Source organism: Pholcus phalangioides, unplaced genomic scaffold, assembly GCF_987345545.1.
Source record: "Pholcus phalangioides strain wild (caught in Gottingen) unplaced genomic scaffold, Ppha-v1.0 ptg000015l_1, whole genome shotgun sequence".
NCBI lineage: Eukaryota > Metazoa > Arthropoda > Arachnida > Araneae > Pholcidae > Pholcus > Pholcus phalangioides.
Genome location: NW_028301608.1, coordinates 61,065,487 through 61,080,833, shown reverse-complemented (window position 1 = coordinate 61,080,833; position 15,347 = coordinate 61,065,487). Strand labels below are relative to the sequence as shown.

The 15,347-nt window shown below is 33.8% G+C and overlaps 1 protein-coding gene across 1 annotated transcript in view; it reads left to right on the top strand.

The window, feature by feature from the left end:
• Positions 1-15,347, top strand: part of obe (activating signal cointegrator 1 complex subunit obelus) — a 77,048-nt gene that overhangs the window by 45,511 nt on the left and 16,190 nt on the right. The window contains exons 24-33 of the mRNA XM_089243958.1: positions 2,999-3,165; positions 3,254-3,399; positions 3,579-3,699; positions 4,136-4,278; positions 6,250-6,387; positions 6,851-6,971; positions 7,890-8,022; positions 10,220-10,345; positions 11,611-11,722; positions 12,874-13,064. Of these exons, the coding sequence (XP_089100084.1) occupies positions 2,999-3,165; positions 3,254-3,399; positions 3,579-3,699; positions 4,136-4,278; positions 6,250-6,387; positions 6,851-6,971; positions 7,890-8,022; positions 10,220-10,345; positions 11,611-11,722; positions 12,874-13,064 (1,398 nt within the window). The remainder of the gene's footprint in view (positions 1-2,998; positions 3,166-3,253; positions 3,400-3,578; positions 3,700-4,135; positions 4,279-6,249; positions 6,388-6,850; positions 6,972-7,889; positions 8,023-10,219; positions 10,346-11,610; positions 11,723-12,873; positions 13,065-15,347) is intronic.

The following is a 15,347-nucleotide window of genomic DNA, read 5'->3' as shown; positions in this document are numbered from 1 at the left end:
TATGTTCAAAAAATTTATGAAATTATGGTACATAATTCATATTTCATACTAGCTGTTACCCGTGGCTTCGCTCACGTGAATTTGGTAATCTGAAAATTACTCCAAGGTGATTCTTCCCCCCCCCCCGTATAACATTTGAACGCTTCATGACCCCCTTGCATAGCTGCCAAGTCTCCTGAATTTTAGCTTCATCGCTCGACCTCCCGAAAAGTTCTTAAATCTCCCGAATTTTTACGAAAATTACAAAAATCCCTAATTGTCCCTAAAAATTCCCTACTTCATTAAAAAAATCCCCACTTATGAAAACAATCCCTAAGGAATTTCTTGTGGGGCATGAAGCCTCTTTTTTTTCCCTTTCGAAATGACGCCACACGTCATAAATGGGGAAATTCCCATTTTTAAGGAAGTTTTACAAACCCTCTGATGGTAACAAGAAATTGTTATTGGTATTGTTTGTCTTATCGTGCAGGGAAATGGTTTAGCAGCCAATAGTCCTGGATAATAATTGAAGATTATAGTGACTCGCATATGGTCAAAATTTCTTTTGTTAAAGTTACGTACGTGCGAAATAACAAAGCATGAATAATGATAAGCAAAAACATATTTAATCAATTTTAAAGATACTTATTCCGATGAATTTCCTTTCATCAAACGTTCCAGAAGAGGGCCTTTTCCTTTTTGTACAAGTTGTGTTACGGACATAAACATCGGTCATGGAAAGACTGCCATCATCACTCGTGAAATGAAAAAAAAACATCAAGCAAGTGTCACAAAAAGTCAGTGTTCTTCAAAAATTGACGGTATTTTCCTTCATCTTCCGATGATTTTGGGGTCATTCGCGCAGAATGTTTCTTCACAGCGTTTCTGATTGAACACAATATTTATTTTTACATCATTGAAGTTTTGGCCTCCAATTTCACTTGTTTTTTGCGTAGGAATTTTATTCCCAAGGGGTTAACTTCCATGTGTGTAAAATCCATATTTTAATTTGACTTCAGTTTTTGAGTAGGGATTTTATTCTGTACGCTTTAACTTTCATGTTTGGAAAATCCCTATTTTATTTGGAAAAATCCCTATTGTATTTATTAAGGAGTGGTTTTAGCATAAAATACGGGTTTGTGCGAAAATCTCCCGAATTTCCATTTTCAAAAGTTGGCAGCTATGCCCTTGGAGGTGGAATTTTCAGAAATCCCATCTTAGTGTGTGTGGGTATCTACATTATAAAATATAATACTGGGACTGAATTTTACATTTATAGCTTCAGCGGTTTCCGCTCAGCCATGATTGTCCCATATAGCCTTTGAACTATTATTACTAAACCAGACATGAACCTCGACATATTCCTCTGCGGAACTTCGAACGATTTGATACATGTTGGAATGTGTGTGTATGTATAGTGAACCTTCCGTGAAGTTTGTTTATGTGTAATGCTTATGTGTAGTGCTGCCATCTGTAATCAATTTTTTAAACTGAGTTTTTTCTCAACTCATAGCAAGTGAAGTGTTATAAATGAATAATTATAATGTTGTAGGCCTGTTGCTGTCTGCGGTGGGACTTTTTAACTGGGAGATCGGCTGGCATTTGGTTCTCGAAATTGGGTACTACAGAAAACCAACTTCAGCCGACCACCACTGCAGCAACGGTGGGGTTTGAACCTGGATCGTTGTGATGTGAGTCTGTTGCTATGACCACTCAACCACCACAGCAGTATATAACCTATAAACTGCCTTAGAGGTTGAAATTTGAAAAGTCCCTCCTTAGTGAGTCTTTAAATCATAAAATAAAACTGACTAAATATCATATTTATAGCTTCAGTGATTTTGGCTTGGCAATGATTGCTCCATGTAACCTTTGAACCCCCTTATGACTCCTGCTTAAGGGTCAAATTTAAAAAAAAAAAACCTTCTCAGTTAGTCTTTGTCATAAAATAAAACTAAAAACTACTGACCAAATTTCATAAATATGGCTTCAAAGAGAGTGGTTTCGGCGTAACCTGATTTCTGTATGTAAAACCTTTGAACCCCTCTCATGACTCTCTTATAGAGGTCGAATGTCTGAAAATCTCTCTTTTTTTTTAGTAAGTCTTTACATTTTAAAATAAGACTATTGATCAAATTTCATATTTATAGTTTCAGGGATTTTCGCTTGACATGTTTTCTCTATTTAACATTTGGACTTCCTTGGGGTTGAATTTTGAAAAAAACTTTTTTTTTTCTTTCAAACTGAGCATAACTCAGGTCTATCACCATCTATGGGCGATTTACTACCTAGTGAATTGTACGAAAGTGTAACTGTGTGTATACCTAACAGTCTGAGTGCGTATGTAGTGTTGTATTTGATTTTTCAGTGCCGCCACCTATATTTAAGCAATGAAGTGAGTGATGTGTTATGATTGAATTACAAAGTGAGTCTTTGCATTATAAAATGAAACTACTGACCAAATTTCATATTATAGTTGCAGAGTAGTTTTGACTCAGCGATGATGAATCAGTCAGTCAGCACAGCCTTTATTTCATCAATCATCCGTCGCCGAGATATGATTCCAATCTAAAAAATGCTCAGCGGGCATTCAAAAATTACCCTGTGCCAGTTTTAAAAGTGAAAATACAGTGTGCAACAAAATAAAAATCTAAATTTTTATATGGCCTTGCTGTGCTCTAACTTCCAATAAAAAAGTTGTTGCCCTGTCTCTCCTGATGCCAAAAAAAAAAAAAATCCATGTTTCTAAGTGCAATATTTACAGAGAAATTTTGGGAAAGAACAGCGTTAAATGAGTGCAAAACAGTTTTTTTTGCATTTAATGCTGTTCTTTTCCAAATTTCCTCAGTTTTCCAAATTCGAATTTCTCAGTCCGTCTACGATGAGCAGTTGATGAGATAAAGGCTGTGTTAGCACTTACAGGGCACCCTGTATGTATAGATTTGAAGAAAAAAAAATTTTACTTAGGTAGTGTTTAATACATAGTGACTCATATTTTTTTGCTTTGTTATATTTGTAGAGTTGTGGAACTCACAGGTGATGTGACACCTGATGTGAAAGCAATAGTGACAGCTGATGTAATTGTCACAACTCCTGAAAAATGGGATGGTGTCAGTAGAAGTTGGCAAACCAGGAACTACGTAAAAGCAGTCACTCTGATGATAATTGATGAAATACATCTCTTAGGTAATGTAATATGTATGATGTTTGAAGATTTTTTCGTTGGTTTATTTGATGGTAAATTATAATTCTATTTGATTAAATTTATTTGCAGGGGAAGATCGTGGTCCGGTTCTAGAAGTTATTGTATCCAGAACAACATTCATTTCTTCCCATACTGAACGGAAAGTTAGAGTAATTGGACTATCGACAGCCTTGGCCAATGCACAAGATTTGGGCAATTGGTTAGGTATTCAAGAGGTATAGTTTGCAAGCTTCGGTGGTTGTGTTTTTTTTACTTGAATTTAATTTTGTGCTTTTTTTACAAATAGAATATATGATTGTAGAAGACGAAACTGCCAATGCTTTAACAAGTTATAAACTTCAATCATGACCAATGTTTTTGGAATTTGAACTTTTTAAATTATAATTGTCTATAGGTGGGCTTATACAACTTCCGACCATCTGTACGGCCTGTTCCTCTAGAAGTCCATGTTGCTGGATATCCGGGAAAACATTACTGTCCTCGTATGGCTGTAATGAATAAACCTACATATCAAGGTAAGGTAATTTTCTTTCTCTCTAATTTTGTGACTTATTGGTTCATTTCATCAGAGTTCAGCACAGTTGATTTGGATCACATTCACAGAGAACCACTGGAATATGGAATTAAATATCACAAGTTTTAAGCAAATATTCACACACTTATAAGCTCTCAACTTCTTATATTTTTAGTTTAAATGTCCAATTTCATGTGTCCTATAGATTTCTCAATGTCTATAACTTTTTACATCCATATTTCTTTTACGCTGAATTCTTTATTTCAGGTCAAATCTCATATAATTGATATATATATATATAATCTCTCTTGACTTACGGGTTTACAGTATTTAAATTTATTAATCAATTGTTTTGCATATATATTTGTCATGTCTCTATGATTTCGTTTAATAATCTTTAAATACATTATTATGTATCACATATTTTTTCCCCTCAGCTATTCGAACACATTCAGCAGACCAGCCTGCCCTTGTGTTTGTATCTTCGAGACGTCAGACAAGATTGACTGCCCTTGATTTGATTGCATATTTAGCAGCTGAAGATAGACCGAGACAATGGGTTCATATGAGTGATGATGAGGTAAATGAACTGCATTTTGAGTAAGCCGGTCTGACCCGTATATAATTTTTGATTTTTTTTTATGAAAAAAGAAAAAGATTGCACATTTATAAGCTTGTTTATTCAAGATTTGATGTGGGTGTATGGGTTTTAAATCCACATAATAATTCTTCCAGTCTATCTATGCTTTATTTTTATGAATGAGGTATTTAACAATATAATGCACTAGCTACAATACCCGGCGCTGCCCGGGTTTTCTTCAATGAGGCTTTTTGGATCATGCGATATCTCCCTCTTTCTTTGAGGGACATGCAAACCGTGTCTAAGTTAACCAATATGGCGACGTCCTGCGCGACTCATGAAAGAAATAAATCTAAATTTAAAGAAACGTAGAAATGAATAGTCCCCCCACTTTTTTTTATGGGTGTTAGGTATTTCGATTCCCTCCCCCTGAACTTCAAGTTATCTATTTCTGCCTGTTTGAGCTTCCAAATATGTTTAATTAAAGCTGTGGAATTTTTTCAATGCACTTTACGGGGCCCATAACTAATTTTAAAAACATCCTAAACTATATGAATTTATGCAAATAAATATCAAGAGACAATACGGAGAACTTAATTTTCATGCTTGAGAAGATATAAATAAAAAGTTGAAATCAATGTTATTACATGGATATCCAACTCAAAAGTAGATCCAGCTAATTATTCATATTTTTAATTTTCTGGGCTTCGTATCTCCAAGTGAATTCCATATTTCAAAAATCGAGAATTCAATTTAATTTTTAAAATTATTGATGTGGCAGGGGGGACCCCCCCCCCCCCCACTAAATTTCCGTATATTTGCAGTTAAATCGGCAATTTTAATAGTGATTTCTATGAGGATCACCCTTTTCCTGACCCTCAAAGCGATGATGGTGATGATTATGACGTCTATTCAAAAAGCCTCATTACTGAGAGTATTGAAAATGTGGCAAACCATTATAAAGGCATAAACTATTATACATATACTAACAGGATTAAAGAAGTGACAAACCGTTGTAAAGGCATACACACGTCTAAAACGCATCGCTAGGGAACCACGGTAATCAAAGTAAACGTTCGGAAAGTGATTGTTGAGGCCCAAAAACCATTGTTGCCGGACAGTTTTTTGCCCATTTGGGGCATTTGCCCTGGTCTGACGAAATTTTAAAGTAGCCTATCGTTCAAGTCGGGTCCCATTTGGTATATATGCAAAATTTGGCGACGATCGATCTAAAATTGTAGATTTGTATAGAGAACATACACACACACAGACACACAGAAAATCAATTTTATATATATAGATTGATATATCATCTTAGGTTTGAATCATCTTTTCTATATCAGATGGAGTCTTGTTGATTTAAAGCTTGGAAAGTTTAGCTGAGCTTGATCTTTCCCAAATTCTTTCTTGTATTTGTAGCCATAAAACTAATTATACAATCAATTATTTTGTTTCATTAATTTTTCTCAATGTCCAAACAATGTCTTCATCATCTCCAATTTTATTAGACTGACTTTGTTTGATATCTTATTTATATCATCTTGTTGTAACTTTTAATTCTATTTAATCCATATAGGTTATAGTCTTCACTCTCCCTGATTTATCTGAATTCTGTTCTTTTTGGGTTTATGAGATGTAGCAGGTTTTGTTGCATACAATTAATCTGTAATAGGCCTAAAAATATGCTATAATATATATTGTATATTCACAGATGTAAAAACTGCGGTTATATTATTCAGTTCATTAATTTTTTCAAAGTTTTTTGTCTTGTTTGTGATTGAAGTATGTGAAGAAAGTTTCTACTAAAACAGAATACTAAAAACTAGCAGTGCGAGGGATCACATTTCAAAAAATATCTAATTTAAATTATGTATTTTACTATAAATAAGCACATAAGGCAATATAATCCTATATTTTATTATAAATTTGATATAAAAAAATTAGCTTGATTGAATTACTTATTCTTTTTAGGTAGAAATGATTATATCAGCAGTTCGAGATCAGAACTTGAAACTCACAATAGCATTTGGCATTGGACTCCATCATGCAGGTCTTCATGAAAAGGATAGAAAACTTGTGGAAGAACTGTTTTTGCATCAGAAAATTCAAGTAATTGATAAGAAAAAAAATTACTAAAACTTTTTATTTACTTATATCCAGCATGTTCACTAAATATTTGTGCATGGTTGTTAATCAACCCTCTGGATGTGGCATGTATCCATATCATTGCTGATTGCCCAGGTGGCAGACATGATGGCTACTATAGTCATCGCATAAATTTTTGGTCTATTAGTCAATCTGTCTATGTGTATGTCTGGATAAATTTGGTCCGCGTGTGAGTAGCTTATAAATTCTTTTACAAGTATTTAATGTAGCACCACAGGTTGCGCTTTGAGAATTTTAATATTCAAATGATTAGTTAAATATTAATATAATTGCTTGGAAACTGATCATGCATTAAGAAATGTAGGCTGTTTTTTGGAAAGACATGAAATTCTTGTATCCTTTTCACATACTTTATTAAGAAATTATGATCTGATGCTTAACTTTTTTTATTTGATTGTTTCTTCAGGTTCTCATAGCTACAGCTACCTTGGCATGGGGTGTTAACCTTCCAGCCCATTTGGTAATTGTCAAGGGAACAGAATACTTTGATGGAAAATCTCATCGTTATGTGGATTTCCCCATAACTGGTAAGATCATTTATTCACATGCAGTTGGAAAGACGTAGCAAAATTAGAATATCCTTATTCAAATATTTCTGAATTGAGCTTGTCTTTTTGTTTCATTCATTTTCTGTTGGTTTAAAAAACTAATGTATCTTAGATTTCATCGGTGTCTATTTTCATTGGTCTGAGAGTACATTCGAGGCATAATTTACATGCTCGCTTTAATTCAATACGTTTAGGTGAAATTTTGCTGGATATTTCATTGCTTGAAAAATAAAAATATAATTTATTCTGTCTGTATACCAGTATGTGTGTAAATACATGTTTTTATTTATTCTCTTAGAATTCATAGTCATATGTGTGGGAGTGACTCACTAATCAGGGGTCTGTCCAACCAAAATTTGATTCCTTTTATTTTACCTGTCACAAAACTCCCCAATCTGAAAAACAGACAATCCACAAAATAAAAATCAATAAAACCATAAATTTTAAATTTCATTTATTCTGTACAAACTAGATTGTTTTGCTACCAACAAAATTACTTACTTTTCACAAAATTATGGATCATTTTTCACAAAAGCAGGGCCTTCCTAATGTTTAGATAACCTAGATAGAGTCTAGATAACCTCTGATATTATTTATTCTGTAATTTTTTTTACATGTGTAATTGCTAACTTTTATGATATGACAACATTCTCAATGTGTCTCTTGTAATTTTGTATTTATCACAATGATTCATATTGTGTAATCTTACAATATGAGTCATCTGTATTACGATTAATATATATTGATTTTCACTTCCACTTCATAATGTCAATGTAATTTTACCTTATAAATTTATCTCAAGTCATCTCTACAATAAATTTTGCAATTGTCCAAGATCAAGAGGATTTGTGTATTCTTCATTTGTTTTTATATTAATTAGTAATCTATTTATTTCAGATGTCCTGCAGATGATAGGTAGGGCTGGTAGACCTCAGTTTGATACCGAAGGTGTAGCTATGGTGCTCGTTCAGGATATCAAGAAAAACTTTTATAAGAAGTTTCTATATAGTCCTTTTCCTGTTGAGTCCAGGTATTTTATTTTTTAATTTTATTTATGTAGATCTGTGTGTGTACAGAGTGTTGCCTTGAAGTGGCGACAAACTCAGGAGTGATGTTAGGCATCAAGAGGAACAAAAATTGCCATAGAACATGGTATCGCAAACCATGTTCAGTTGTTAGTTGTTGAAAATCGCAAAAATACTTATGAAGGGTGTGACGTCTAGTGGGACAAAAAGGCCAATGATAATAAGTAGAAAAGCATTTAAAGATTTATTTGACAGCATGGTTACAACATGGCCTGTGGTGTATTAAATGAAGTACAATAATAAATACAAAAAAAAGTAAAATAAGTACAAAAATCATTTACTTGACAGCATGATTACAATACAACCTATGCAGCACAGTTCAATGTCAGAAAGTAGACTAAGAGAAATGATTACAGGAGTTGTTCAAAGTTATTGTTGTACTTTATTTTGTACACCACAGGCTGTGTTGTAATCATGCAGTCAAATAAATGTTTTTCTTATTTTTGGCTTTTTTGTCCCACTCCACATCACACCCTCCATAAATATTTTTGGGGTTTCCGTCGACTAAACATGGTTTGCGATACCATGTTCTATTGCAATTTTTGTTCCTCTTGATGCCTAATATCACCCCTCTGAGTTTGTTGCCACTTCAGGGCAACACCCTGTATAAACCTTTGATAGATTTTTTTTTTAAATCAAACACACACACACACATAATCATGTCGTGTCTTTATTATTTATTTAGTACTAGCTATAATACCCGGCGCTGCCCGGGTTTTCGTCAATGAGGCTTTTTTGGATCACGTGCTATCTCCCTCTCTTTTTCTTGAGGGACATACAAACCGTGTCCAAGTTAACCAATATGGCGACCTGCGCGATTCATGAAATAAACAAATATAGATTTACACAGAAACGTAGAAATGAATATATATATTTCTTTTTTTAAGGGGCGCTAGGTATTTCTATCCCCCCCCCCCCCTGAACTTCAAGTTATCCATCTGTCTGTTCCAGCTTCCAAAAATCCTTAGTTAAAGCTGTGGAATTTTTTCGATGCACTTTTCACGGGCTCATAACTAATTTTAAAATATCCTAACCCACATGAATTTATGCAAATAAATATCAAAAGCCAATACAGAGGCATTAACTTTCATGCTTGAGAAGATATAAATGAAATCAATGATATTGCTCGAATATCCAACTCAAAAGTATAGGTTTGGCTAATTACTTCGTATTTAATCTCCTGGGCTTCGTATATCTCTAAACGAACTGAATATTTCAAAAATCGAGAATTCAATACAATTTTTAAAATTATTGATGGGGCGGAAAATCCCACTAATTTCCGCATTTCTACAGTAAAATCGACAATTTTAGCACTGATTTCTATGAGGATCACCCTTTTCCTGACTCTCAAAGCGATGCTGATTATGATTATGACGTCTATTCAAAAAGCCTCATTACTGAGAGTATATTGAAAATGTGGCAAACCGTTATAAAGGCATAAACTATTATACATATACTAACAGGATTAAAGAAGTGACAAACCGTTGTAAAGGCATACACACGTCTAAAACGCATCGCTAGGGAACCACGGTAATCAAAGTAAACGTTCGGAAAGTGATTGTTGAGGCCCAAAAACCATTGTTGCCGGACAGTTTTTTGCCCATTTGGGGCATTTGCCCTGGGCTGACGAAATTTTAAAGTAGCATATTGTTCAAGTCGGGTCCCATTTGGTATATATGCAAAATTTGGCGACGATCGATCTAAAATTGTAGATTTGTATAGAGAACATACACACACACACACACACAGACACACAGAAAATCAATTTTATATATATAGATTTGAGCTTCATGATGTAAATATAGTTTTATAAGAGCATATTCATGTTCCATTGAGAAACAGTTTGGTCAATCATGATAATTTATCTCAAAATTTAAATATAATCTATTTAAGGTAATTTTTTTAAAAAGCTTGAAGTGAGCAAAATTTCTTTAATCTCTTTACAATGATTTTTAAATGGTTTTATCACTAAAACCATATAACCATCACTAAAACCATATTTATCACAATGATTCATGTTGTGTAATCTTACAATATGAGTCATCTGTATTAAACGATTAATATATATTGATTTTCACTTCCACTTCATAATGTCAATGTAATTTTATCACTAAAACCATATACCAATGTTTTTTTATATAGCTTGATTGGGCCTTTGCCAGACCACATCAATGCAGAAATAGTGGCAGGTACCATTACATCTAGACAACTTTGCCTTGATTACTTAACTTGGACATATTTCTTCCGAAGGCTTCTTCAGAATCCTGGGTAACTTTTACATATATATATTTATCTATTTCATCAAATGAGCAGGCGATACCTTTTAGCATATAATGCACATACCTTTCTACATTTTTTCAAGTCATAAAGCAGTATAATTTAAAAAAGAATGCAGTAAAAGCTCGATAACTCGTCACCTCATGTTATCAAAAAATTGACTTAAGTGAAGTGCTGTCAGTTTCAATGCATAATATTATGAAAATAATAAATTTAAAGTAACATAACATTTATTAAAATGTGAATTAAAATTACAATATATTAATAAAATTTACAGATTGCAAAAGAAAAAAATTAAAGCTTTTACCTTTTTAGAGATTTTATTACTTAACTTATTGTGTTAAAATATACTGGTACAGAATTTGGTTTATACTAGTAATTTTTAATTTAGACTTATCAGAGCAACTGTTAGATTAGTTAGCTTTTCTTTACAACAGAACTACTGCACATCAATTTTACGTACACATGAAATTTAATCTTTGTGTTTTAATTCTTTATTAGTAGTTCATGAAACAACTACAAGGTAATCTTTCACATGCTAACTACAAGACAATCTCGAACGTGGTCTACTTTGAGGGAGGTGTAGAGGGCCCGAGGTAGGGAAAGCACACATTAGAAGACCTCAACTTCGGAAAAAATGTCTGTGTGCGATTTTTCAACAAATATAAGTTCAAATAATATTCAAATTTGAACCCTTAAATTAGTGAAGGCCATGCAAAAACCAGGTCTAGCTTGGACAGTCCCCTATTGTTTCAAAAACTTTAGTGGCAAATGAACTTCCCTAGCTTAACTTTTGTTACTCGAACTGTTCCATTTTGGAACATAAGGCTTTTATGGTGACTTTTAAGCACATGGCAATGTTGTTAGCAAGCTATTTTTTTTAAAGGAAGCCATAGAAATTATCTGTTCCTCTATCTCAAACTTTTTCATGGTAACGAGTTAACCATAAGCATAACCGTAATGCATAATTAGTGATGAGTAAATGAAGGTTTAATAACACTGTTGTCTATGAAAGCTGGAAAGGCCTGAAGAAAAACGACGACTTAACCGGAGTGACGACTTAACGAGGTTTTACTGTATATCCTTAATTTAAATTGCTCGATTTGCAGGAAGAATTTTAAAGTAAGAAAATGTGAAATCACTCATAGTGCTGAAATAATAATTCTTTCTGTATAAAAAGCTAACTGATAAAGTGGAATGTGGTTTTTTTTTTTGTCCAATTCATTTGTTGCTTGATTTTCATTCCTTTATATTAGGTATTATGGTTTGGACAGTACTGAACCAAACTTGGTTAATGTGTTTCTCTCGGACTTGGTTAACAGAGTGCTTTCTATTTTATCAGATGCTTATTGCATCAACATTGATGAGGTATATTGCAATAAATATCTAACAATTTATTTTAGTGTAAATGTTTTTTTTTTTGTATTTTGAAGCAGCTGCATAATATTAGTATACAGTTTGACCCTGATATAACAAACTTGGATTCAATCAATTTCTCGATTTAACAAATTTATTTTTTAAATAGTGATGTGAAAATGAAGACAAAACCCCTATTTAACAAATAAAAACCCTCGATATATATAACAATTTTTTCAAAACGATTCTTAATTTTTTATTTATTTTTCGCCACCTAAAACCACCATCTGAAGATTTGACTTCCCATCATTTGACCTTCAGCTCTTTGAAGACAGACAAAAAGTTGGGGGGGGGGGAGTAAGAACCTGTCACTTTCTGAATAAAGGAGGCAGTAATGCCATTTAGAGTGTGGGTGGGAAGATTTCAATTGCCAATCAGTGTACACTAATACCATAAAACATTGTGCTGTCAGCATGTTTAGATTTCAGTAAAAATAAATACAGTCAAACCTCGTTAATGAGTCACTCTTGGGAGAGCAAAAATATGACTTATTAAGCGGAGTGACTCGTTAAACGGAGTAAGCCATAGCTGTGCCAATTCATGCCTGAGGACAATTGGGACTTCCAAAAAGTGACCCAGTAAGCGGAGTGACGTGTTAACTGGGTGACGCATTAACGAGGTTTGACTGTATATTTATTTCAAGTTTGTGCTCTGCCTTGACGAGTAAAGAATGGCTGGTCATCTGGAGAGAAAATGTTATTCGATCAGCAAAAAAATTGTGATTTCAACAGAATTTGATAAAAATATTAAACATATCAAACACTTCTATCAAGTAATTTTTTCATGAATCCTGATTTTATTCTTAGGTTACTATATTTTTTAAAATTTTTGTCAGAGTTAGTTGTAACAGCAACCCCAAAGAAAGTAGGCTTTTAAAACTTGCTGTTTTGTGTGTGTTTATGCTCCTGATCAATTTTACCCTGATTTAATGATTTCCTCTTTAACAAAAAATTTTGTTTGTTTCTTCTGATTCTTTAAATTGGTGTTTGACTGTAATATTTAAAACACGTAATATTCAAGCTTAAGATATATTAATTTATGTTCTATGGCTTACAATACCAGTTATTTTTGGTTATAATGTGGGTTTGTTTTATTATTTTAAGGAAGAACAAGAAATATCTGCTACAGTTCTTGGTCGTATTGCTTCTTATTACTATTTGAATCATAGAACAATGATAACATTCCGACAATATCTGACCAAGAACGTATCCATGAATGAGGTGTTGAAAGTCTTATGTGATGCTCAAGAATACGATGAATTACCTGTTCGTCATAATGAAGATACATTAAATGAGTAAGTGTTTTCATTTGGGTATATGGCAGCAATGAATATGCAGCACAAATTTCTGAAAACATCCCATCACAAGATGTTTTAACTATCCGAGGATGATGTCACTCTCTGCCATCCATACAAAGATTTTCAACAGCTGACTGATGACTCAAATTCAAGGGATAGGACATGGGTTTGATTTCCCACAAGGGCAGTTTTCTCTCTTTCCGAAATTCATCTTCAATGCCAGCTTTGAAAAACCTTCGTATGGATAGTGAGAGTGATATCAACCTCGGATAAGTTGCAATCTGGTGTTAGTTTCAGCAATTGCGAGCTTTGGTCTAGATTAGGTCCGAACACCTATGTATTGTTCCGTTCAGTGCACACAACCTCCAAGGAAAGATCAAGATATTCATTGCCTTTGTAGTCTAGTGGTCTAAGGGCGTTCACCCGGCAAGTGAAAAGACATTTGTTCATTCAATTCCCCAGCAAGGCAGGTGAATTTTCTCTTTTCTAAATTTGTCTTAGCATCAGCCAGCTGTTGAAAACCTTGATATTTTAACTAGTTTTCTGTGTACTCATACATAAACATACTGAAACTTTAATAATTTCCATGTTTATTCGAATCTAACATGCCTCAAATTTAATGTGCACCGTATTTCTCAGCCTTTGAAATGAATATTTTCTCCTCACTTTTGTAGTATTTGTCATTGTGTATCCAGATAAACAGGTTATAGACCTGCCAACTCTTCAGATTCAGGCAGGAGACTCTGGATTTTTTACCCTTTCTCTCGTTCTCTGTCATTCATAAAAATTAGATTTTCTCCTGATATTGGCGGAAGAATTATGAGCATAAACTGCATGTGCATGTCATTTTCGGCATATGCTTTGCGGGATGAAGTATAAACTTGAGTTTCCAGATGATCGCAGACAGCAGAAATTACACAGCAATCGATCGACAGATGGTTTTTTCTAATACAAAGTGGTTCCTCTAAGCAAAACAGCACTCGACTGATAACTGGTTGTGCATTCTGTCCTCTTTGGCATATGCCAATAATTGCACTTGTCTGTCATCAGCTTCGCAACCGATTTTGTTTATTGTTTTTTTTTTATGCATGATGTTTCGAAAAATCAGTTCACCCGCTCATGTAAATTTCTTGCTCACAAGTGCATAGTTTAGACATCCCCCACCCTCATTTCATTACAGTTCTGTCATGCTGTCAGAATCACCCTCTCTGTCCTCATCCATGCTTCAAAATTAATTTATGTTTGTTCAGGGTATACAGGGTTCACATGGTGCCTTAAACTACTTAAAAACTATAATTTTTATTTCCATTTTTAATGGTCCTTAAAATCCTTCCAGCTGTTTCTAAAAAAAAGTCATTAGTTTTCCCCCACCCTGGAATACTTTCAGCTAAGGTTGATAAATGATTGATGGCACTTCATGTTGAAAGAAGGTCCTTAAAAAACAGGAGAAAAAAGAAAAATGGCGTCAGATTTCTTTATAGGGATTTCAAGGCCACCCTGTAGCGAGTGGGAACAGCTCTGCCGATGACCGGCACAGCTAAGAGATAACATCTGATTGGTCAGACTCCAGTGGCCTCACTCACTTCTTATATGTTAAAAAACAATGTAAAAGAAGATTGTTGTGCTGTTGAAAAAATTTACAATGAAATTGAAATAAAAAAGTTAGCCAAGTTCTAACTATCATTCATGCCAGAAAATGGTGCTACCACCAGTGGTGGGAACTGCTGCATCGCAATGCACCAAAATTAACATTCTTCTCCAATGGTGTATTTTCGTATTTCTCCGTGCCAAATAGCGCTTGTTTGCAATTTCATTTTTATTTTAAGTGGACTTGAAAACTCTTCAAAATACTTTTATACCTTGTATGTACAGTGTTGCCAATGACGTGCTCAGCACGTTAAATTCTCTGACTTTTGGAAAAGGGTGCCAAAAACGTTTTTCCCGCATGTCGAAACGATTCTTTCAGAGAAAGAGCATGTTTTATTTCTCCGTACTTCAGCACCACACTTCCCCTCCTTCCCTCTTCCATAGTTGCACTCAGAATTATCCGAAAAAAAATAATTTTAAAGAGTAATTTCACTCCTCCTCAAAACTTGAAGAGGTACTTTTTGAAAAAAGTCATATTTTTTCAATTATATGATAAACAGAGTATAAACTCAAAAGAAAAAAGAAAAGAAATTACGTAAAATATATATTTGAAAGAAAAAGTATTTTCATTCCTCTATGAAATTTGGGGGAGTAAAATTGAATTGTGATGTGTATTGGCGAACAGTGGTCGCT